This window comes from Centropristis striata, chromosome 11 (assembly GCF_030273125.1).
Source record: "Centropristis striata isolate RG_2023a ecotype Rhode Island chromosome 11, C.striata_1.0, whole genome shotgun sequence".
Lineage (NCBI taxonomy): Eukaryota > Metazoa > Chordata > Actinopteri > Perciformes > Serranidae > Centropristis > Centropristis striata.
Genome location: NC_081527.1, coordinates 9588496 through 9615471, shown reverse-complemented (window position 1 = coordinate 9615471; position 26976 = coordinate 9588496). Strand labels below are relative to the sequence as shown.

The following is a 26976-nucleotide window of genomic DNA, read 5'->3' as shown; positions in this document are numbered from 1 at the left end:
GCAGACCCCGTCATTAAAAATCACTGCAGTTCAGATTGGGTCGCAGAAGCTGGCGACCCTGATTTCTCCCCCTGGAACCTGTCTGTTATTCCTTGTGCATCCCAGAAAACAGACCAGACTGGAAACAGATTTTGTATTGTTCCCTAGCAACAGGCCAAAAGGACAGATATCAAAGTGGGGAAAGGATGGAGGGAGAAAACACAGCCGGCAATAACAATAAATTATTCTGAAATGTGCAATAGAACTTCATGAAACATGACATTTGATCAGATTGATGAATGGATGGATGGATGGATGGATGGATGGATGGATGGATGGATGGATGGATGGATGGATGGATGGATGGATAGATAGATAGATAGATAGATAGATAGATAGATAGATAGATAGATAGATAGATAGATAGATAGATAGATAGATAGATAGATAGATAGATAGATAGATGGATGGATGATTGAGGCCGCTCAACAAGTTCTCCAACCTAAACAACAGAATAGGTTGTCAGTACCACCCATTACGTCACATAGGTAGGTGTCGCGACTCGCGTTTCACAGCACATATTCGCGGCACATTTTAAAATACCACACGTGTATGGTTCGCGGTTGTAAAAAAGGCTGCCGTTTCTGTGGATTTATGCTGTAAAACCACTGATCTAGGTTTAGGGCAAAAAACTTCCTGGTAAAGCATTATAAAAGACAGTTTGAACTGTAAGGCGTGATAAAAGACAGTTCAAAAAGTAAATAAATGTGCAAGTGAAGTAGTTACAAGGGTCACGTGACTAGCGCAAGTTACTTAAAAAACGTGATTCGCCTAACTTAAGTTAAAAATAGTTTACTTATATTTTCACACAGGACACGAACCCGCTCTCCTGTGTGAAAGTCTGCTGTTTGGTTCGACCCATCCACCACCCCAACCTCCTACCGAAGCCTGATATCTGCCATTTTAACTTTGCTTCGCCGTCAATCGCTACTACGTCAGCAAGATGGCGGCGGATGCATTGCATCGGTCAGTGAAATATGTCAGTATTGCTCATTTTTTGCTGCCTGTACATGCAACCTTTATTGATGTTTTTGACAGGAGAACAGGCTGGGTCGTTTGTTTGCAATTCACAATTAACAATAAAACTTTAGGAGATTGTGTAACTAAAGTTGTGCAAAAGGAAGCAACGGAATAAAACCACAGCAGCAGCTTGAAGGACGAGCAGTCATTGGTAACAATGTTTTTTTCCCCTGCAGTTATAAAATCTCTGAAAGATCACTCTCGATAGATAATGTGATGGAGGTGCTGTCTGGTGCCTCCATCACATAACAACTGACCCCAAACAGAGGGTGTCGAATCACTGGGAACATCTGGCCCCACACTAGATGTGTGAAACCGAGTCGGGAAAATTACAACTTAATGGTCTTTCTTTTTTTCTCTTTCCCTTCTGTCTTTCCATCCTCTCTTCATCCACTGTGACCCTCAAAAGTCACAGTGGATGAAGTTCAGTTCCCACAGATTAATATGAACTAGTTCACGCTCACTTCTTTTATTTTTTAATGCTTCAACTTGATGCGTTGTTTCATATTCATTGCTGATGTGGCTGACGTTAGGACTTTCCAAATCTAGTGGATTCAATTAGCATAAACATTTTATAGTGACCCTGTTAACTGGTGACTTTAAGATGAAAGTGCCAGTGGTTCTTGTAATAATTAATGGTGGCTGTTGATAATAAAGATAAATGAGCATGTATTTCAAATTCATTTAAGTAAAAATTGATTGTTTTTACAAGGACACTTACATGTTCTATTTGTGTTTTCAACAGCTTTCGTCACTCAGTACGAGCAGCTGAGTCACCAGTTAACAAGGTCACTCGATAAACCAGAACACTGTTCATTATTTTACAGGGGGAACTATGAGAGGGATGGCGGAACAGACTTTGACACAACTGTGGCATGCCAGGTGCTGTCAATCACAGCATGAGCATCGTTAACTGCTAGAAAATTTAACAATGCCCATGTTCACCAAAATATGTGCATGGTTAATGAACGCACACAGCAAAAGAGCATCAAAAGTCAAATCAAAGAGCGGACTGTGGGCCCAGATGTCTGAAAGCTGCCCAGTTTATTACCTCTAATAACCACAGGGAGTCACAGGCTAGTTAATACAAATAGATTGCCCAACAGATAAACAAACAATTTGCAATGATAGTGAACAGTTGACTGAAACATGGCTCTCAGTGTTCATACATTTCAGATTCATGCGTCTCAAGAGTGAAAGGAAAATAAGCAGAGGGAGCTTTTCAGATTTCTGTCAGGAGAAAAGTAATGCTTTCCTTACTTGTATTATTCCACTGACTCAACGATTTCCTCCTTGACCTTTGACAGTTACACAGCTGTTTGTTAAGACATGGTTAAATGTGATGTCATGTTGTCAGGAGCTACACCTGTACATAGGGGAGTATAAGCAGAAAACAGTTTATTGTAGAAAATGGGCCTTTCCATTTCCCAATTTCTACATCCTCAGATCCTTTCCTCCTTTTTTTTCTCCTCCTCTCCTTGCGTCTTAGAGCCACCCATAGGAGAAGCAACTGGAGGAGGTGAGGAAGAGACAGGCGTTTAACAAAATGAGACATCTTTGCCTCGGAGCTGTCATTTTAAAGCGGCGTCAGTTAAATATGACATGCTGCACGGCTGCATCATCTGTCCATTTACATTCATTTAATGCTTCACTGGTGTCTCTGTTTGCAGTTCTGTTTGATTTCTTTATTGTTATTTTGAGTACATTTAATAGATTTATAGAGTATATCGAACAATACATTTCCTCTATATCTGAATTTACAAACAAATAATCTGTTTTAATCACTACATATATTTCACTTTCCGCCTCACATGTTTGCGTGTACCCAACTGTTTTAAACTTGACATATCCCTTGTAAACCCAAATACAGATTCAAATAAAGAGATTTTGTTGGTGTCCACCAGAAGAGATTTGGCAAGACTGTCCATTGCCAGCGAGAGAAACACTTCTGTGCAAAGTCAGATGGCTTCATAATGTGAAAGTTATGAAACCCAGAAGCCAGTAAACTTTTTTTGGCGTATGCACCAGGCCAAAAGTTGTCTTTGGACTGAGTAGGCGCCGTCGTTGGGTCCAGTATCTCGTTCTTATCATACATTCAGTGAAGTTGTAAATACAGAGCAGAAGGAGGCATCCTGCTAACCTAGACACCTGTAACACTTGAGGTTAATAGCCATGTTTATATTACAGTTGAATTCAATTTTGAAGCGAAATTTTGAAATGTTGCATTAAAGAAAATGCAAATTAGGAACGTTTCCATCAACATGTTCAGAGTGATTAAACAAAGCTGCATAAACGTACTTGGGTCAGAAGATGGCAGTGTAATATATTGCTGTAGTTTAATTTGGCAGTAAACAGTAGAAAAATAAAATCGAATATGCATGAAATAAGAAGTAGAGATTGAGCAAGAGAGAAAAAAATGGTTAGTTGCTAATCGGACAACTTTGTCCACCCATGAGAAAAAAAATGTCTTTAGGAAATAGATTTAACTGGGCAACTTGCAATTGTTCTTTCATGTCAGAGCAGGAACAGCTGATCAGTCATGTGAGTTAAATGTTCGCTATGTCAGAACTTATTCCCAAAAAAAGTGTTCCTTTTTAGCGCAATAACTATTTTTCCAAAAGAGACAAGAACTACCTTAAGCGAGTGTAAAAAAAATGTATGCGCATTTTCCAAAGTTTTCCATCAAGCATCAAGCTTTTTTCATGCATATTTTCAAAATGTGCATAGACATTAATTGATGGAAACGCAACTATTGTTTTCAGGAACCTTAAAGCTTTTATTTTGAAAGGATTTTAGTTTTTGGCTGGCCATTGGAGGTCAGCCCTACACACAGGTCTGTATCTCCCTGAATTAGTAATCTTTTGTTTTTAACTGTTTTTCTAACTTTTAGGTGTTGTCCCATGAGGGCCAGAAGTTTTTGTTTGTAGTTCCAAGTTCTGCTTATAAAAGAAGAAAATTATATATTATATTATATTATATTATATTATATTATATTATATTATATTATATTATATTATATTATATTATTTGAACCATTTCTTTATTGTATTTTGAGATTAGTTACTGTATTGTGATATATACCATTAGAGTGATATAAACTCACAAAGCTGTACTGTGAAGGAACATTTCAGCGACATCAGACACTCTTACTTGGCACCAATGAAACTCACATTGTGAGTGTGAGTGAGTGCATGAATACCAGAGAAGATAAACAGATCAGCTGGGATTCAAAGCAGACGACAGTGAGAAGCTGGATCATGAGTCATTTTGTTTTCATGGTCACGTCCTTCCCTTTTCTCAACCCCTTAAACACTGATTGGACAAAACAAAACCACTTTGTGTGATGTCTTACCTCAGTGACTGCATCATTGCATGATAAATTATCCATAATGTCTATTATTATGTCTGTAAATGTACCAGTGGATTCCTACTTTAGTTGTTTAATCATCACCCCGGTGCTTTCCGCACATTCTCTCGCAATCAAGCTCTACTGGAGCACTGTGCAACTTTAGCACAGTGTTTGCATACTGTATGAGCTCTGGGACTTACTGAGGAATTACATGCTTATCAAGCATCATTTTAAAGAAGAGCTGCATCGTGTGTGTGTGTGTGTGTGTGTGTGTGTGTGTGTGTGGTGAAAATGGAGGATTTGGACTAAAGATTGAGTCCAAATCCTGCCATAGCAGATGTGTCATCAAATGAAGAAATTATATTTTTGGCATCGCTTCTCTTTTCTTTACATGTAATTGATTGAATTTGGGTTTTTTAAAGACTCTTAACAGAACACATCCAGTCATGCTAATGTGAACACTCTTAAATGAGATGTTGGGACAAACTAATCTTGGGCCAGATTTGATAAAGCACATCTGAGTGTGCCACATGCTGGTCTAACAACAATTATTCAGAGCGGAGTGATGAAGGGAGCGGTGTCACAGTGTTTTATCCTCCTCTCCTTCATTATTCCCTCATCTGCCTAATTAAAGGCTGTATTCTTGTAATTATCACCCCCGAGGCTTTGTGATTTATTGGACTGATGATTTCTACTCCTTCAAATTGATTAACTGAGCATTTAATGAGAAGTCAGTGTGTGACAGCTAACCCAAATTAATTACATTGATAATCCTTGAAAACACTACAGTAAATCAGACTCACGTACTGACTTGTGATTACATACGACTTCTTCAAAAAGCTGTCTTTAATCTTTTAGAAGAGTGCAGATACCCACAGTTCTGGTAAATGTTCTCATGTCCTCAAAATTCATGTGAATTTTCAAAGGAATTTAGTTTTTGGCTGATCATTGGAGGTCAGCCCTACACACAAGTCTGTATCTCCCTGAATGAGTAATCTTTTGTTTTTAACTGTTTCTAACTTTTAGGTGTTGTCCCATGAGAGCCAGAAGTTTTTGTTTGTAGTTCCAATTTTTAAATAAAGGAAGAAAATTATTATAATTTTTTTTAACAATTTCTTTATTGAATTTAGAGATTATTTACTGTATCATGATGTATACCATTAGTGTGATATAAACTCACAAAGCTTTACTGTGAATGAACATTTTGGCATTTTCAGACACTCTCACTTGGCACCAATGAAACTCACATTGTGAATACGAATACCAACAGTTCTGGTTTGTGGGCTGAAGTGTCCTCATGTCCTCAAAATTCATGTACATTTTGAAAGGAATTTAGTTTTTGGCTGGCCATTGGAGGTCAGCCCTACACACAGGTCTGTATGTCCCTAAGTAATCTTTTGTTTTTAACTGTTTCTAACTTTTAGGTGTTGTCTAATGAGATGTAAAAATACCAACAGTTGGGGTTTTTTGAGCTGAAGTGTCCTCTTGTCCTCAGGTAAGGAGCTGGGCTCGAGCAGGGACGAGACCTCCGACGTGTCCAATAAGTGCCTGCCATGCCGGGAGGGCTGCCCCTACTGCCGGGACGACACGCCCTGCCTGGTGCAGGAGGACGGCGCCCTGCGGCTCGCTGTGGCCTCCTTCCAGGGTCTGTGCATGGTGCTGGACCTGGCCAGCATGGTGGTGTTCTACCACTTCAGGAGGAAGAAGGTGAGTGGACACTTAGGTGGAGGACCACATGGAGGAGTGTTGGATTTCAATCTTGATTTTTTTTTAAAAATCCTTTTCATTCTGCCTGTATATACCACTTAAATTTTTTTGCCACACCATGTTGGTGTCATTTTTTTCAGCACAACCTCACCTATCTGACCTGATAATTATTTTTTTCACTTTGACGTACTCAGTGGTGGAAAGTAACTAAGTACATTTACTACAGTAATATATATAAGTACAATTTTGAGTATTTCTATTTTATGTAACTTTATACTTCTGCTTCACTACATTTCGAGGCAAATATTGTACATTTTACTCCACTACATTTAGCTGACAGCTTTGGTTACTTTCCAGTTCAAAATTTAACATAAAAAACATGATAAATTAAAAGTTATTATAAATTTTTTAATTAAAACTCGTAACAGTATATTAAGTAGTTAAAATGAGCCCTTCCTTGAGAAAATTATTTCTTTTCTAATCTAATCTAACCAAACACTGAGGATTTTTAATCATTTTGAAGTGGCAAAAATGTGACAATTAACTCATGTGAACTGAAATCACACTATGAAAGTTCTAATAAATCTGCTCAGTTTTTATGTATTACCCACATTATAACCATGACTTCACATCATGTTTTGGGGACAATTTTATGCATTCTGCGTCATGGGAATTGTAGGGTCCAACTTTTTGGAAGCTTGACCCCATGCTAAGCAATAAAAGTCAGAAAATATCATCTTCTGCTGCTTGGATTTTTGGGATTGTTTCAATGACTCACCAAACTTCATAGACAATGTCTACTAAATCCAAAGTAATTTTTTAATTATTTCGCTAACACTGGTGGACTTGGGAAAATGCAGCAAAAGTGCCCTCTTAAATGCCCCTATGGTCGGCAATACATAAGAGCATGCCTTCTAAAGTGCCTTTAAATGAAAAAACATGATGAAATATCCTCAAGGGTTGTTTTAAAACTGATAAAACGTGATGCCCTATGCTGCCCTTCATGCTAGAAGACTTTCTGCACAAAAGAAAGCCCTTTAAAATATTTCTTTACCCCCCTCAGACAGCCAGAGTCCACCACTGACTGGAAATATCTACATGTCCCTCTGCTGTGTACACATTCAACGTGAAAAAAGTGAAAGACCATGGGTGAAAACTGAGATCAATGACAGTAACAACCCTTGTGTAGAGGCTCACCTTCTCCCCATACTGCTTGATCCAACACCCACCATATTATACCAGACTTTAATTACAGATGAAAGGCAAACAACCCTCCATGCACTGGCATGAAAACATTAGACAAGTTTCAGCAGTTCTATTTCACACAGGGTTGCCCTCTAACAAAGGGATTTAACACTGTTAAGGGATTTCAGTAAGTTAGAGAAGCAAGTCTGATAAATACATGTTCATTTGCTGTGAATTTGTGTTATATCACAGCATGCATTTGACAGGGGACACCTTCATTAATTTAAACCCAATGAAAGGCATCTAATCATTGAACGTTGACATAATTAACACCCACCACAAGTTCACCTGAGCCCTCAATTTAAATACACACACATTTGCAGCGAACATATTGCATAATATCCTCTCAGCTAAGAGAATAAAGTGAAATAAATATGAGATCCTCGTGGTGTAGGATAATTACAGCCCCTCCTCGGGCAAAGTTGAGTTGAATCTTCCCCGGTGTGCTATTTATAGACATTGTGTTGTTGCTTCAAAATCTCCTACACTTCTTCAGTTCACAAGAAATGTCCCTGGAGCTTTTTGAATTTACATAAAATACATAGAAGATCCTCGAGGAGGTAATGTGGGTAATTAAATCCAACCCAGAAAAGGTGCTGTCGTCACTTATATTCTTGTTTCAGGGGAAGGCGAAGCATTAGCAAATATATATATTTTCAACTCCTCTTTGTGTTTGTTTGCTTTGAAAGAGGCAATGATTTATTATTTGCATTTTCCTGCAATGGCAAAAAAAGCTAGAGTTTAAACAAGCTGAGCTGTCAGATTTAAAGCAACAGGATTTGATGTATTGCATTTGATTAGATTCTTTCAAGCACAAACACATAAATACATCAGTTTCTTGCCACCATTGATGGATTGATGTTGTTTTTCTGTTGTTTCTCGTTCTCCTCTAACAGAGCATCCGCACATCTGGTCTCATTCTACTGGAAGCCATCTTGTTCGGGGCTTTACTGCTCTACTTTCCAGTAAGTCTGTTTTTTTTTCATCTGAAATGCCACCCATAAATTAAGTCAAGTCAAGTCAAGTCAATTTCATTTATATAGCCCAAAATCACAGGTTTGCCTCAAAGGGCTTTACAGACTGTACATGGTACGACAACCTCTGCCCTTAGACCCTCACATCGGCAAGGTAAAAACTCCTCAAAAAACCCTTTTAACAGGGGAAAAAGAAGAAGAAACCTCAGGGAGAGACAGAGGAGGGATCCATCTCCCTGGACAGACAGTACGTGCAGTAGATGTCATTGTACAGGACAGATCAGATGCAGATTCACAAAAGTTTTCCTAAGATAAAACTTCTTCTTACGAAAGAAAATTCTTAAGAAAAAAACCCAAGATGTTCCTAAGAATGTTCTTAAATGCTATTCACCATTTTTTTCTTAAGAATTGTCGTATGTCTTAGGGACTTCTTAGTTTTCTCAATTAGGACGTTCTTAGATTTTTAACTTAAGATCACTAGATCATTAATTAAGTAGTATCAAATACAACAACTGCCTCTGTGATTTACTAGGAGTAGATTGTAGCGTAATCTAGGGATGTCACACAGACTGAAAGGACATTTCAATTATATGTCATGTGCCAGAATAATATTTATGTGATACATTCACAAAAAAACTACTCTGATCAACTTCAGTGAACAAAATTTGTTACCACATTGTCTAGGGCTAAACTAAATATTAAAGAAATCAAATAAATGTCATACAAATTTGTTCAAGTAAATAAATATCAAGAATTTCTTCATGAATACCAAATCTTCTTAAATTTCGTCTTAAGAACAAAGTTAAGAAAAAAAAGTGGCACTTAAGAAGCATTTTTCTCTTAAGAATGATTTGTGAATCCGGCCCCTGTATAGTAGATAGAGGTTGAAGGTTGAGAGGAGCAATGGTAGGCCAACGGAGCTACATGTGGCTCTTCAGGCCGGCTGCAGTGGCTCCCTGTGGCTGTGACAAAAAATTATATGAAATGAAACGGTTATTTCTTTACATTTTCATTTATCATTGGAGTAGGATGAGGGCTATTTGTATTCTTCAATTGTAAAAATGTCTGGCTTATATACAGCATTAAATCTTTTTTAAACTTTTTAGTCAACTAAAATGTGCTGCATAGCAAAGTCTACGGCCAAGTCAAGTCTCATTTTGAGTTTCTCTCTATTTCTTCAGTGTCCAGCCTCCCATTTGCACTTGGGTCCTGGCTGCATTCTGACCAAAATGCATCAATAAATGCTCATTAAGAAGTACTAGTTATTATTAGGCTGCCTTCTTCATTATAAGGCTTAAAAAAAGGGTTGCGGCTCCAAGTTTTTTCTTTCTTTTGACCAACAATGACTCTTTCGTTAGTAAAGGTTGCCGACCCCTGATAGAGAGGAAGGGTTTAGAGGGGGGGAGAGACAGAGAAGAGCAGGAGTTGTGGGAGGGAAACAGGCCTGTAGTGATGCGGTTGGTGTAGAGTGGACTGGAGCTTTACCATCTGGGCCCGACCAAGATCCACGACAGTGACACCAGCAGGAGTAGGACCACAACTCAACACCCTGTGAAAAAGAGAGCAAAGAAAAGTGCGAGCACTCTGGGAGACTTTTACTAGTATGGAGTAATTTCTCAGTGTGGTATTAGTACTTTTACTAAGTAAGAGAGCACAAACAAAACATAAAATCCAATTTTGAAATTATGTTTTGGTAATTTTGCAAATATAACATAAAAGAGGTAAAATGAGAATAACATCTAGTTCTATATTTTTATACTAAATATATTAGACCTTACCTACAGTTTTTCTTGACCTATCATCATCAAACAAAAATTGGCATTGAGTTTCAAGGCAGTACGAGGTTGACAGCAGGGCTCGACAGGACCACAGCATGACATCGTGTGAAAGAGAGAGCAAAGAAAAGTGTGAGTACTCCGGGAAAAAACAAGCTTGTGACATGAGAGATGAAGAGAGAGAGAGAGAGTGAAAGAGGGCCCCGGTATTTAATGTCCCCCAACACTCACATTTACTCATATTAAAGTCATAATCCTTAAAGAGAAAGTTTGGATTTTTTTAAAGTGGGCTTGTAGGAGGTACTGGTCAGTTACCTACAGTATGTTAGAGCTCCAAGCACAGAATCGGCTGTATTTACTGCTGTGGCAGGGGGCACCAGTGTGCACTATGTCTAGAATATTTTCAGCACTTTACTTTGACCTCAGTCGGCAATTTCTTGGCCTCCAGGTTCCACAAACTGTCTTTCTATTTTGGCCTCTTCAGTCTCCCACTACAAATGTTCTTTTTCTGTCTCTTCTGGTTCAGAAAGGTATCCTCTCATCTCCACAGTGAACAGCCTTTTGTCAGTGCGAACATAATCCCTCATTTTTACTTTCTTGTATTTATTGGCTCTTCTATAAACCTCAGAAAAGTCCAATTCTGTAGAGTTAAACAGTGCAGTTGTGCTTATGTGTAGGGATTTAGAAGTCCTATGGTTGTGTTTCAAAGGAAAGGGTTGTCTGAGGGTGAAGTGGTAAAAGTACTGTACTTAAGTAAAATTTTGAGGTACTTGTACTTTACTTGAGTATTTCCATTTAATGTAATTTTATACTTGCTTGTTATACTTTTTACTCCACTACATTTAGCTGCCAGCTTAGCTACTTTTCAGGTCGAGATTTAACATGAAAAACATGATACATTTGAAGTGATTAGACATTATTTTAATTAATCCTCATAACATTGTATTAAGATGTTAAAATGAGCCCTGTCTTTACCAAATAAAAATGCTGCTTACATAAATGCATTAATACAAATAATCTAATAATATATTTGGAATATAGATAACAATCTGAGTGGGGAACGGACATTCTGCATTATGAGTTTTTTTTTAACTTTTGATTCTTTAAATACATTTTGATGCTGATACTTTTGTACTTTTACTTCAGTAAGTTTTGAATGCAGGACTTTTACTTGTAGTGGAGTAATTTCACAGTGTGGTATTAGTACTTTTACTTTAGTAAGAGATCTAAATACTTTTTCCACTACTGCACACACTTAAATAGATTTTTTTAGGTGGCTTAACCCTTTGATGCACAACATTGACACCCCTTTAATGCACAACATGGGTCTAAAATGACCCGCATTCATTCCCCATGTTATTTAATGCTGCTGTGTGTTTCTGTGCTCTATCTTTTGATATCAACTTATTTTATGATTGAATATTCCAAGTATTCTTTAAATATCTTGTTTTTGATAACAACAGATCATTATTTCCATTTTGATTCTCATACTTTATGAAGGAAAGCAAGTTTTTGTATTAGTACATAGCTAACTACTTGGCTAAGTAGCTTGCGAAGCTAACTACTGAGCCAGGAAGTTAGCTAAGTAGTTAGCTTAGCAAGCTACTTAGCTAAATACTTAGCCAAGAAGTTAGCTTAGTAGTTAGCATAGCAATCTACTTAGCCAAGAAGTTAGCTTAGTAGTTAGTGTAGCAAGCTACTTAGTTAAAAAATGGATATAGGTCATTTTCCCCCCATGTTGTGCATTAGAAGAGTAGTGACACAAAAAGAGATTTTATTCCAAAATGAATAAAGGAAAACATAAAATTAGGATGTATGATGATCAAAAACAAACTGATTGAGGAAAACCTGGAATACTGAATGATGAAAATAATTTATTGCAAAGATACAGAACATAAAAACTTTAGACCCATGTTGTGCATCAAAGGGTTAAATATGTTTTGCTGCTCCCCCTGTCCTCAGCATTACATTATTCATCTTCTGTGCCTGTAATCCTGCCTGCTTCTCCAAACTGGTGGCATGCTGCACCATCTACTTTAGGTAATACACTCACTATGGATAAATTGTCCAAAACGTCAAAACTATCCCTTTTAGTTGTCACGACTTGAAAAAAAACAGTGTTAACTAGTGTTAAGAGTGACTGTCCTTTAATACTACAGGTCCCAGAATGCCAAGAGTAACTGTTTTTGTAGCTCTTGTATTTTTTTTTAGAAACAGTTGCTGTCAGTGCTTAACTCAGTAACAAGAACAATACATTTGTGGTTACTTCAAAATAAAAGCCGCTCTGTGTTTTAGGGGGACATGTTGGCATGGTACCTTAATCCTCTCTGATACAGTCATTGGAGAGATATAAATGCTGGATTACATATGCATTGTTTCCTGTCACAACTGACTCCACCACTAACAATGAAAACAACTAGAAAGGTAATTCCAAAATGTGATTACACAGGATGGGTACTGGTAATCGTGAAAATAATTTAAAGCGGTTTCATTTAATAAAAATCTTGAGGACTGTAACTTTAATATGAGAGAGAGGTCGAGGTGTACATTCTGATAAAACATATCTTACAGAAAATTTTTTTTTTTACCAAGAGAAGCCAGAATATATGGAAGAGGATTGGGGTAGGAGAAAAAAATAATGAGAGAAATAATTTTTTTATTATGTTGTTCCAGAAAATAGTCGAAATGACAAGAATAAAGTTGAGATGTGGAGAATAAAGTTGAAATACGATTTTGAAAAAAAGGCGAAATGTCGAGAATAAAGTCAACTTTTTGTTTTCGGTAAAGTTGAAAAAGATATTCAACAGATTTGTGTCAATAGGTCATCAGACGAACATTGTTTTCTATCCAACAGTTCAGTAGACTGCAAGCTACAACCTGATTTTCATAAATGTCATAAAATGAGCAATAACCACAATATTTAAGGGTGTAGTAGAATTAAAATCCCCAGACACATAAATGAGCTATTCTTGGTAGCTCTTTTGTCATTTATATGAATTTTTTAGACATGTATTGCATAATATTATATACAGTCATGGAAAAAAATATTAGATCACCCTTTTTCTTCAATATCTTGTTCATTTTTATGCCTGGTACAACTAAAGGTACATTTATTTGGACGAATATAATGATAAGAAGAAAACCATGTAAATGGCTAGATATTAGATCTTAAATTAAACTCTTATGAGCTATTTTGGTTGTTATCATTATATTTGTCCAAACAATAGACTGTATAATACAAACAAATCTACCTTTAGTTGCACCAGGCATTAAAATGAACAAGAAATTGAAGAAAAAGAGTGGTCTAATAGCTTTTTTCCATGACTGTAAATGAGCTATTACTACTATAGCTTGGTAGTAGCTTCTATAACTATTGTTTTGGGGGAAATCTTCTTTTATGTAATTTATGTGAATTTCTTAGACATATATTGTATTAAATAATATTATATCCATATTTTCTCAACATTGTATTTCAACTTTATTCTCGTCATTTCAACTTTTTTTTCTAACTTAATAATGATTTATTTTTTTCTAATCCTCTTCCGTTAAAATTCATATTCCCTATGTTCATAATCAAATACCTCGCTATGTAAACAAACACCTCCTACGCCTTCAGCTGCAGCTAGATGCTATTATAGTACAGTACTTCTGATCATTGTCTGGACAAAAACAAAGACTTGGACATCACAGTCGGTGTGCATGTACAGTACAAGTGTGTCTTATTGTGTGTGTGTGTGTGTGTGTGTGTGCCTTCGCCAGCCTTCCTGCTGTCTGTATGTGCGAGCAGGTCCAGGTGGGCAGGTGCCAGCATTCATTGTATAGGTGTGTATTTGCACTTGTGCACACAGCCCACAGTGCACCTGGGGTGGCGCGTCAGAAGCCCCATCTTTAGCAGGGAAACAGATGGAAGAAACCTGAGCGCCATGTAACAGGGAGATCAGATGTAACCGGGGGAATTCGCTCCCTTCAAATACTTGCATAGACTGCCAACAGTGAGCCGCAGCTCTCCTCAAACAAAACGCCTGATGGCTGGATGTTAGCCATCTTTAAGAAAAAGAAAATCTGTTGAGAAGAAAAAGGCTTCACAGCGCTCTGCTGACTCTCGGGATAAAGGTTTTGTTCTTATTCTGAAGTTACTGGAGTGTTACCGTAAGAAAATGTATTTGCATTGGAACAGAAAGCCTGCGTGGTAGTTTTGGTGCAGCAGATAAAGGGCCGCAGGTATTTGTCCCGATGTGACCACACTTTGCGTATATTCCTGCAGTGATGCTCAAAATGGATTTTGATTCTTTCCATCCTCTATCCCCATTCACCCCCAAGGATAACTCAGTCCCAAAAATAGCTCCCCAAAAATACCCTGCCACTCTCTTATGTGCACACACACTTGGATACACTCAAGGGTCTCTTCCTCCCTTTGCTCTGCTGCATCTCCATCTTTTTTTTTCCTCCTGCATTTCTTAGCACCTTGCCTGGCAGTCTCTCTACCTTTTCCCTATCCCTCCCCCTCGCTCTTCCCTCATGCTTTCCTTTCATTACCCCTCTGCGTGTTCTCTCGCCGTCTCACCTTTGTGTCTGTCTCCTCTCCCCGCAGTCTTACCGTTTGTTGCTGCTGCTGTTTCTTTGTTGCTGCCACCACAAGCTTCCTCAGCTGAGCTTGGCGCAGCTGCTCTGCTCTGGTGCTCGATGCATTTTTAAACAGTCCATCAAGTTCTAGCACAACTTGTTTTAAAAATACATCTGCTGATTAATTGATGGAGGAGGCATGGGTGGTTGGATGCAAAACCAGGAGGGCCACCTTCTCTTCTGGGCGATATATAAAAATGTGGCTTTTTATTGTGCAGTCCCCTGTGACTTTGTAGTCCACATGGGTAGCACTGCAGAAAGGGTGTGTTTCCGTCTGCCTATCTGTGTGTGTGTGTGTGTGTGTTTTGTGTTCCTGTGTGTGTACATGTGGGCAGGATAGAGTGGTTTTCAAATCTTCACATTTTCCTGCGATCGTGTGCATTTGTGCATGGATTTGCATTTCCACACTTGTGTATGTGGGTGTAAGAAACAGCTTGGCCTACTTTACCTCGTATTTGCGGAGGTGATTTATTGTTTTTTGGTTCATCGTGTGGACCAGAGAGCTGGAAGCCTGGACGTTTGTTCGGGAGGCAAAGAGATGAAGGTGCCAGGAGGGATGCTAATCCCAAACACAGGTTAGCATGAGATTGAGACATGGAGAGGCAGAGGAAGAGAAGAAATCAAAAGAGACAGAGTATTCAAGTGCCTGGTGAAGTGTTGCACTCTGAAGGGTTGGCAGCCTTTGCTCTGTTTATTCTATCTGTTCTTTACACTTTCATTTCTTCTTTTGTTTGTCTTCTCTTGTATTTGATTGAGCACTAACAGTTGCTGTTGCCTGAATCAAGCACCATGCTGCTTCACAGTAGCAGAGGAAGAATGTTAAATATGTGAAAGATGAAATTAAATATATATGAAAAATCTAAGGCAACAGAGACACTTTTGTCCAACATAAACTGCAGAGGAGGTTGTGTATCAGTACGTATGTACAACAACGCATTCTTAAATTAGCAAACATGTACGGTCCGCGGTTGTAAAAAAAGGCTGCCGTTCTTGTGGATTTATTTTGTAAAAACCAATAAACCAAAACATTTCTGGTAGGGCGTTATAAAAGACAGTTCAAACAGTTAATAAATATAAGTAAATGCCGGAAGAGTTACGTTACTACGGCAAGTTACGTAAAAAACGTGATTTCACGTAACTTAAGTCGAAATTGGTTTACTTTTGTTTTCACACAGGACGTGAACCCTGCTCTGGGTGTAACTCTGCAATTTTTTCGACCCGTGCACCGCCCAAAATCCTCCAACCAAAGGCGGTAATCTGCCATTTCAACTTTGCTTCGTCGTCAATCACTACATCAGCAAGATGGCTGTGGACGCATTACATCGCTCGATGAAATACATCAATATCACCAGTTTTTCGCTGCCTGTACACACAACCTATATTGACATTTTTGACGTGAGAACAGGCTGTTAAATGTCAACAACACAGCGCTTAAAAATAATTTACAGAAAAGTAGTGAAACAAGCTTCTCCGGCATCATCCACCGCACCAATCACTTTTTTTTCATCTTGTTTATCAACGAAACGGCATCACAATTACTGTGCTTTTTAAAGAAACCTCAGACGCTCAGCTGCAGTGATATTCTGCTATTGTACTGCTATTCTACTAGCTAACAGCACTTAACTGCAGTTTCAGCTGTTTATCAGCGACAGAGAGCCCACAGTAACTTTACTGTGTGGAGCTCTGAATGTCACAACTGTGTCCAGCGAACCTTGTTGTTCAGCGGTTTTGCACGTGAGATCAAGAACAGCCTATACAATAGATAATATAACAGAGGTGTCAAGTAACGTAGTACAAATACTTTGTTACCTTACTTCAGTAGAGATTTTGGGTATCTATACTTTACTGGAGTACTTATTTTTCAGCTGACTTTTTACTTCTATTTACATTTTCACGCAGTTATCTGTACTTTCTACTCCTTACATTTTAAAAATAGCCTTGTTACTCCTATTTAATTTTGGCTTTTTTTCCATTACAGATTTTCATCCTTAAAAAAACAATATAACATATATTATTATAATATAATAGTCATTATGGCTTTTTTGGGGAGGTGGGATAGTGCACTTTACTTTCTACTTACTACTTTCTACTTAGTTACATTCAACCACCGGAGCACAGTGGTTATAACTTATAAAATCATAAATTGTTGTTTTTATATATGTTTGTATAAATATTAATAATGATTACAAGGTATAAAGCTCATCACTTTGTGGTTTTAGCTCCATACTTAAAGCACATATTGATTTCTCACGATTCTCACCTGATGCTTTAAAAGGTAGTTGAACATATTTACCCAAATACTAATCCATTCCTTTAAAAAAAAAAAAAAAAAAAGAAGTGATTTTTCAGTCAAGCACTTCATTGGTATTAAAGCTGTGAGGCATGTCAAGGCTGTCTTCCACATAATCTGCTGAAAATATTTCTGAAATATGCAAGGATTAGGTTTTTGGTAGCAATTTCTTTTTAAAATTGATAGGTAAAATGAAACTCTTTCTTTTAATACCACATACCAACTAATTTATCAGATCCTGAGCTGCAACCATGACTCACAGTGGGTAGCGGAGCACTAAAAAGGAACAGCTATAATGGGTCTAAAATGGACTTGGCTCCCCTCTTTCTCGTGAGCGGCATACCAATGACGGACTCTGGCGCTGCGAGGTCTCGATGACGATTGTGGATGGAAAGAAACTGTTGCTTCGACTCTGTGTGACACTTTGTTAATGAGGAGGTGAGAGACGTGACTGTCTCCCGGAGCTGAACTGACAGTGGACAGACTGTTGTGACAGTTTAATTGCATACTGAGCCTCGTTGTGGTAGAATGAGAGAAACTGATCTTGTCAGAATATTCAAACAAACATGGCAAAATTGTGATGTTAAAAGCATGTAGATTATTTTCACTGCCACATTACTTCAATATACAGTCATGGGGAAAAAATATTAGACCATTGTTTGCTTCAATTTCTTGTTCATTTTAATTCCTGGTACAACTAAAGGTACATTTGTTTGGACAAATTTAATGATGACAACAAAAATAGCTCATAAGAGTTTAATTTGAGAGCTGATATCTAGACATTTTCCATGGTTTTCTTGATCATTATTTTGGTTATTTTCAAGAAAACCATGAAAAATGTGGGGTGGTATAATAATTTTTCCATGACTATTAGAACTGTAGTGAAGTACAATTCTGAGGTACTTGTACTTTACTTGAGTATTTCCATTTTATGTAACTTTATACTTCTACTTCACTACATTTTGAGGTGAATATTGCGCTTTTTATTCCACTACATTTAGCTGCTGGCTTTAGTTACTTTTCAGGTCGAGATTTAAGTAGTTCAAATTAGCCCCACCTTGAGAAAATTAAAACAATGCTTAAATTAAAACGATCATTATATTTGTCCAAACAAATGTACCTTTAGTTGTACCAGGCATTAAAATGAACAAGAAATTGAATAAAACAAGAGTGGTCTAATCATTTATTCCATGACTGTATCTTGTGTCATCTTGAGAATCTGTTTTGATTGTAACTTCCTAAATAGCCATTTTCATATTTTATGTCGTCATTTTATCATTCTGTCTTTGTTCCATAATATTTACATTTCTGTTGGAGGTCACACAGAGTATACACTATTATCCATATTCCCAATTACACGTTAGTTTCCCTTTTCTTTTCTTCTAACAGCCAGACTGCTGCAGCCTCCGGGCGGGCTGGCTGCTTTCTTACTTGAGTTTGCCACAGATGCTCTGCTTCGTTTCTGAGGAGAAGAGTTTAACAGGTGCTGTTGTTGCTGAAGTTTAATTACTGTGAATAGCTGCTGTCTCCTGAATGCCAAGGCATCTTAAGAGCTGGGATGAATCGCTGGCTGTACTCTTATGGGATATATACAATATTCTGTCTGGGACCATGTGGTTAAGTAACCTCCAGTTAATGGATTGAAAATCAAACATCCAATGATGTAAATAAAAACACTCTGTACTGGAATCTGGAGCCTAACAGAGCTCACACTGGCTGAGAAGAGGTTGGCTGACTCCTTTAGACAAACCACATATAATCCTATCCTAAAAGGTAAAATCTGTTGGTTCACAGATTAAATTGTATAATGAAAAGGAATACAAACTGAATTTTCAGCACTGTTTTCTCCTCAGTAAGCCAGTTATGTGTTTACAATGACACCCTGTAAATTAGATGGATGGATGGATGGATGGATGGATGGATGGATGGATAGATCGGTTTCTGATTCACGTTTTTTTTTCACGTAACTTCTGTTTTTTATACTTTTATACTCGCCTCCATGAATATGCTGTTGATTTGTTCAGTTAAAGCCCCCCACATGGAGTCTGTACTGATCATAAAGGAAATATAATGGGAAAGGATTGAGATTTGTTAATATTATAGTTAATCAGACATCTTATGCTGGGCTTACACCAAAAGATTTTCACAGTCCCAGACTATCAAACGTGTTTGATATGATCGCAAGTCGCAGTGACGTCACACAATCAACAACCAATAGATAGAACAGTATAGAGATCCAGTTAAAATGTATAAATAAATGTATCCATAAATAAGTAATAAATAATCAATGATTAATGTATGATAAACTAAATGAAAGTTGATAGAGCTGATATATATAATTATTCAATTAAACACATTTTAATTAAATAGGACATAAATGTATATTGTGAATTAATTTCTAAATGTTCCTTTCATTTGTTCTTCCTTATATCTATTTTTACTGTAAAATAGTAACTTTTTTCATGTCAGAAAAACAGAAACCCTTTTTCAGCTTTGTGAGGGGGCATTTTGTGGCGTCTTCTCCTCTTCTTTTTGTTGTTGTTTTTATTTTTCAACACAATCCACTGCACACACTAGAGCAGCTGGAGCCAAAAGTTGCTTCTCCTCCATTTTGTTTTTACTAAGAGCATGATGGGAAAAAAAATTGCATGGTAGGTAAAAAATGCTAAAAGAATCTACTTGTAGTCTTGTAAATAGTTGCCCTGCAAGATTCACAGTCTGTGTAAAATCTCAGTCTGAGACTAGACTGGGACTAACAACACTTGTCTTTAGATGTGAGCAGGTGTGAGTCTATAGTTTTTCAGGAGTCTATTCAAAATCTTTTCAAAGTCTTCTGATGTATAGGTAGCATTAGATGTGGAAGCTTTCAGCAGTCTGCAGTCATCAAGGTTAAAGCTCCACTTCCTGTGGATTCTTTGTGTGAAGTGGCGCGGAACACAACAGCGAGACTAGACCGACTCAGGAGGGAGTCGTGCTTTAACATCCTGGATGGTGTGTATCCGCCAGGTGAGTGAAGCAGGTTTCTCTTTGCTTCAGTGGAAACAAGCAACAGAGTCGCTGCAGCAGATCTTCAGCCTCACTCGGGTCACTGGAGATCTGACATGTGGCGCCCCGCTGGGCTACACCCTAATGAAATGACATGCAGCTGCAACAGAAGTGCAAATAGAAGCTGTGATCCTCCCAGCGTGACACGTGAGACTCCTCGTCTCTCCACAGCCTCTCAGTCTTTATTAGTAATAGGTGTGAATAAACCTCACACCAAGCAAGGAAAATGAAACGCTGACATTTTAAGAGCCACGGGCAGATTCTATTCTAGACCAAACATGACAGCCTGTGCTGTACATGTGGACACACGGAAACATAAATACAAATTTACATGCAAATGATGGTACGCAGTTGTTAAATACCACCAGCGAGATACAAACTAACCCTTCAAACTGTCATATCTAATGTGTTCTGGCAGCTGACATATGAACAACGTACATTGAAGAGACGTTAGCTGGAGCTCTGGAGGCGGAGGATATCTGTGAGGCCAAATCTGCCTCCAGCTCTGGTTTCTCACACACTAGAGACTCATTTTCATTCCTGATGTCTTCTGTGTGAATGTGAGAGGAGTGGAAGTGTGAACACTAAGGCTGCTGTACCTCTCTACAGGTGATGATCCTGTACTTCCACCCCAGTGTGTTCCGCTGTGTCCTCCTGAGGTGGGTCCGCCTGCTGGGCTTCGCAGTCATGTACGGCACCATAATCCTCAAGCTCTACAGGTACTGTCCACTCACACTGTAGCATGTGAATCTGACCAGTGATCCTCATGTATTCCTGTATCTCTCTATGAATTATTCCTGCCTCAGAAGCAAAAAAAAAAAACCCACCTCTTTTCCTGCTACTCCTCTCCTTGTCTCCTCACCGCTATCATCCTCACTTCCTTTCCTTATTCACCTCCTTTCTTCCTATACTCTCTCCTTGTCTCCTCACCAAGGTTATTATAGTTAACGAAAACTAACGAAAACTAGAAAACATTTCCGTTAACTGAAATAAAAATAAAAACTATTTTTTAAAAAAACGATAACTAACTGAAACTGTATTGTGTGGTTATAAAACTAACTACAACGAACTAAAATTATAGTGAAAATGTCCTTAGTTTTCGTTTTTGTCAACTTTTTTCATTCGTAATTCAGTGTTTCTATTTGAACATGCAACACATGGTAAATATAATTACTGAGACTGGGACGTCTACACTACAACCAAAATTCAAAACACCCGGAACTGTAAGAGTTAATAACCTTATTGGGGCTGAGATGGATAAACCAAAGGAAATAAAGGCAAACTTTATTATGACCTCTTTCAATCTGGCATCCAACACATAGCCCATTACAAGAAAACTAAAACTAACACTAAAACTAATAAAAACTAAACTAAAACTAAGCATTTTCAAAAACTAAAAACTAAACTAAAACTAGAAAAATCACTGTAAAAACTAACTAAAACTAATGAAAAATCCAAAACTATTATAACCTTGTTCCTCACCTCTAGTTTTCTCTCTTCCTGTACTCTCTCCTTGTTTCCGAACCTCTAATATTCTTTCTTCCTATATCCTCTCTGACTTCTTGTCTCTTCACCTCTAATTTTCTCTCTTCTTATATCCTTACTTGTCTCCTCCCTATACACTCTCCTCTCCTTTCTTCACCTCATAGTCTCGCCCCTCTTCTCTTGTGTCCTCTCCTCTACTTCCCTTCTCATCTAGTTTCCTGTCTTCTTTATCTCCTCTCCTTCTCTCCTCTCCTCTCCTCTCCTCTCCTCTCCTCTCCTCTCCTCTCCTCTCCTCTCCTCTCCTCTCCTCTCCTCCCGCCCTCTCTCGTCTCCTGATATTAACTTGCCCTATGAGTTAGATGTTCTCATTTTCAATAATTCAGCTCCCTCTCAGTCTGGTCTCACACACATGCATGCAGTCAATACGCACATTTGAATTTCACATCAGGTTCGTTCTATCTGCGTCTGCCTGCTGAAGTATCTATTGAGACACACTCACTTCCTGCTCTTCAGCTCTGAGCAAGTGTTGGCGAGGTGGTTGAAGGGGTCAAAGGCCTGTCGGAGTGTTCCCTTGGCAAAATTACCAATTAGATTTTTTCCCGAGCTCGCTGGGTGTGAAGTGTGCCCCGGGGCCAAGCACTTACAGCCCGGTCCCACTGAATATATAAGAGATAAGATAGATTTGTCACAGCCTGGTCTGAAGACAGCAGATGAGCACAGCGCGGAGACGAAGATCGTAAACCGAGAAGAGACTGCTTGTATGTCTGGATTTATCTATTTATATAACTACATGCTATCTTTGTCCCTATGTAGCTCTCCTTATCCAGCATCAGATCACTTTAAAACTACTCGGGCTGATGTGATGCATTTTTAATTCCCTTCTCAGAGGCGGTATTGTCTTGTGTGCACACAGTGAAGATACTGTGCAACTTATAAATAAACTGCCTCTGCATGCATTCAGCCTAATGTGCTGGTTCCATTTGTTGAACCATCTACAGGCTGAAAAATTGAAAACTGGAACCCAAGAAAGCGGTAAAATTTGGATAAAAAAACAAAACAAATCACAAATCTGTAACCTTGTTCCTCTTTTATACCCCTTTTTGACCAAAGCAGCTTCAGGGCCGGTTCACAGTTGGTTCAACTTGGGAACCAGGTCTGAACCTGTTTGCTTTTCCACAGGCTCTAGAGCCACGTCTGTACGTCACTTTTGACGTCTGTGTATGTCTCCAACATCTCAGAAAGTAACGTCACTGTATCCCAAATTGGACACTGTTCGGCAGATTCTATCAAAATTTCACATTTACTACTAATATAAATGATCATGTTATGATTCCAATTAATTAAATGGTGTGAAACTAAAGTCTTACTTCTTATCTTTCGAACCGTATATTGTTTTAACCGTGTACGTTAGCCTCGGGTTTACCAGAGTCGGCTAAAGGACGCTAACGCCAGTGAAATTAGCCGTGTGCTAACTGTATCCCACATCGTACACTTGGATCTCCTCACTGTAAAACAATGGGGACTGCCGAGTTTTTCGGAGGAAATTGGATGTTTCTGGGTAAGCCAAATAAATAACACCGTTATCAAGCATCGTTATCAACACACCCGGACCGTACTTCTGTCCTTCACAATAAAATACAGTACAGTAAAAATACAGATGTACTTTAAGATCGTCGCCTGAGTCGCCTGAGCGTTTTTACTGCTTTCTCTCATCAGAGTTACTTTCGTTTTGTAATTAGACATGTAAATCTCCATGTACATAAATTAAATTTCACATGTAGATTTTTAAATATGTATAAATCAATTATACCTACACTGCTGGTGGCGTTCTTATTCGAAATGACCGTGAAAACACCGGAAAGTGCGGCAATGCAGATGCGTCCGATTTGGGATACAGTCTCTATATAATAACAACGGCAGACTATACGAGACGTATAGTCTCTACAACACATATGGAGGCTGAATACATTCTTATTTACACTGGACATAAGATGTTAAATTTTGACTTTGTTGCACACTAGCAATGGCCGGCTAACGTTAGCACGCTATCGATCCCCTGACGTAGCATTTTGCGGTTCAAGACCAGCAAAGAGTTTGTGCCACTGTGGAACCAGTTTTCCCGGCCAGGAGCTGGTTCTTTGTTTTTGTCACCGCCAAAGAACCGGCTCCTGGCTGGGAAAACTGGTTCCACAGTGGCACCAACTCTTTGCCGGTCTTTGCAATTGGCCACGGGCTTGGAACCAGCTCTGGCCGAAAAGCCATACCAGACATGTTCCTGCCTGTTCATTCCTCCCTTCAGCACAAGAGATATCACAGCATGCATTAAAAGAACTTGAATGAATTGAAATAGCAGTGCCCTTTTCTCCCTGATCCTTCTAATTCAAGTGAGCATGTTAGTAAGAGCAACAGCCGGGGGCGTGAGTTGTCAATCGCTGGGAGAGAATCTCTTACTCACCTCCGCTGCAGCCTCAAGTATTCCTCTTCCTCCTCTCTCTTCCTCCCCAGGGTATTAAAGGTGTTCCTGTCCCGCACGGCCCAGAGGACGCCTTACATGACCAGCTGGCGGGTCCTGCGGCTCTTGGTGGTGATCCTGCTGGTGGTGCTGTGGTTCCTGGTGGCCTGGACCTCCGCCGTGTGCCAGAACCCGGAGCTGAGCCGGGCCCTGATCGCCGCAGGACTCACGCCGGAGGGAATGCAGTTCAGCATGTGTCTGCTGGACCGATGGGACTACATGATGGCTGTCGGTAAGCATGTGCTGTCTCTGTTTGTAGTGATGTCTTTACAGGAAAAAGAAACAAGGGGGGACATTTTGGTTCTGCTTACCACTTGACTGTAAGGAGCTTTGGGGCTTATAGCTGGGGGGAAAGATTAAGTTTAGTTTTTAAACTTTTATAGAAGCTGCGGGCATGGTCAGCTGGAAAAACTGCCTCGTATCTCTTGTGACTTTTAGAACTTTTTAGTTGTAAATCTATTCTGCCGTCCAAAGGCGAGCTGCAGTACCTACAACATTTTGGTTGGAATCGATGTTGTGTACCATTTACATAAAAAATTGGAAGTCGGAGGTGAGAATGAAATTTAAAAAAATCACAAGTCATGTTAGTTATCGACAAATTTCTGTTTTTTGTAAGATTTGCATAAGAAAAGCTTGAGGAAACACCAAAATTCAATAAACATGTATGCTAGCTTGAGGTGTTTTTTGTCTTTTTACAAAATTGTTAATGTGCTAAACTGGAGAAGGAAACACTTTTAGTAAGTTCGGACGGAGCGAATATTTAACTGACGTTAATGATCAAACTTTAAGAAAAAGAAAAAGAAGAAGAAGTTGTTTCTGTTGTCTGGGTCTCTGTTGCCTCCTCACACGGGCAAAGATATGGCTGGTTCTAGTAGCTAGTGGTTAAATGTAACTAAGTATATTTACTCAAGTACTGTACTTAAGTACAATTTTTAGACACTTGTACTTTACTTGAGTATTTCCATTTTATGTAACTTTATACTAATATTGTACATTTTACTCCACTACATTTAGCAGACAGCTTTAGTTACTTTTCAGTACTTAAAATGAGCTCTATCTTTAGAAAATTAAAACACTGCTTACATAAAAACATCAATTTTAATAATCCAATAATATTTTTGGAATATATAAAACAATCTGAGTGATTCCATTCTTCATAATTAGTACTTTTACTTTTGATACTTTAAGTACATTTTAATGCTGATACTTTTGTACTTTTACTTCAGTAAGTTTTGAATGCAGGACTTTTCAAATTCATATTCAAAATTCAAAATGACTTCAAAATTATTTATCCCCGAGGGGAAATTCAGTTAGTCTGTTAGCTATTTTTTACTTGCAGTTGAGTAATTTCACAGTGCGGTATTATTACTTTTACTGCAATTAAGGATCTGAATACTTTTTCCACCACTGCTGGTAACAACAGATACATGTGGGCCAACAAGATCAAAATATTCCTCAGTCTCGTTCAACATTATAGCCATATTAGATGGCTAGACATTCTTCTTCTGTTTACTGGCAGATAGCAACACATTACACCACCATCTTCTGGCCAAAGTATGTTTATGCAGCTTAGTTTATTTGCCCCAAGCCAGTTAATGGAAAGATCCCAAATTCACATTTTCTTTAATGCAACTATTTCAAACTTGCTTTAAAGGAAACACAACACAACAGTATATTAATCCAGCAGTCACTACAGTTCCACCACCTTGGAATTTGAGGCCAGCTTCCTCTAAATTTCAGAGTCGGAAATCCGATTTCAGGCGGTGTTACAGTTGAAATCTCCAACTGGGAACTCAGAAGAAAGTTTATTTTTACAATGTACAGGAGTTCATAGCTTAGTTGCCATTCTGTTGCTCTGCTTCTCCAAACAGGGAGAATGCTGTCTGCACAACATACCTCGACGAAATGTGAATGTTGGGATATAAATACAAAAGAAACACTACTGGGAAGCTACAGAATGATAGAAAAACTTCAAAAGAACAAACAATAATGGACCTGGGCAGTGCTAAGAGAGAGTGCAGTGACTTAATTTAAGTTCAAAAGGCATAAAAATGAACTCATGCATAGAGTCATGAAAAAAATTATTAGACCATTGTTTTCTTCAATTTCTTGTTCATTTTAATGCCTGATCCAACTAAAGGTACATTTGTTTGGACAAATATAATGATAACAACAAAAATAGATCATAAGAGTTTAATTTAAGAGCTGATATCTTGACATTTCCCATTCTTGATGATAACCAAAATTCTTATCAAGAAAACCATGGAAAATGTCTAGATATCAGCTCTTAAATTAAACTCTTATGATCTATTTTTGTTGTCATCATTATATTTGTCCAAACAAATGTACCTTTAGTTGTACCAGACATTAAAAGGAACAAGAAACTGAGGAAAACAAGGGTGGTCTAATAATTTTTCCCATGACTGTACATGTACAACTGGTGCAGTATGACTTTTATACCTCTAATCCATTTTGCTGACAGTTAAAACAACCATTTTCTCAGTTGTACCCTCTCACTGCAGTCGGCCTTTATAGGGCAGTATCTCATTTTCCAGCACAGTTTCTCCAAACTTTTGCTTACCTCTGCACTGAATATTCTAGAGATACACATTCACATAAAAACTGCCTCCGATGCTGCAATCGTGTATTCTGCGAGTGAGTCCCTCGTTAAAGAGTAACTTAAAGGCTCCCTGGGGAGTTGTTGACTGGAGCAATGTTGTTATGAGTGGGTTTAAGGTCCTGAGGCTCCAGTGCCAGCATGGTGAAAAGGTAAACAAAGACGGATCGCCACAGGAAGGCAAAAGATACTCTGCAACCTCACAGAAGTGAGTTTTCATCAGTGGAGCTGCAGCCATCTCGGACTCATTTATTTTGGACATTGCAGTCTCCTCGGACGCTTTATAAAAACACGA

At 38.4% G+C, this 26976-nt stretch overlaps 1 protein-coding gene across 2 annotated transcripts in view; it reads left to right on the top strand.

Moving 5' to 3' along the window:
- Window positions 1–26976, top strand: part of LOC131980796 (probable G-protein coupled receptor 158) — a 98275-nt gene that overhangs the window by 44800 nt on the left and 26499 nt on the right. For both annotated transcript variants that reach the window (XM_059345099.1, XM_059345098.1), the window contains exons 4-7: window positions 5904–6115; window positions 8257–8325; window positions 20677–20786; window positions 24058–24296. In XM_059345099.1, the coding sequence (XP_059201082.1) occupies window positions 5904–6115; window positions 8257–8325; window positions 20677–20786; window positions 24058–24296 (630 nt within the window). The remainder of the gene's footprint in view (window positions 1–5903; window positions 6116–8256; window positions 8326–20676; window positions 20787–24057; window positions 24297–26976) is intronic.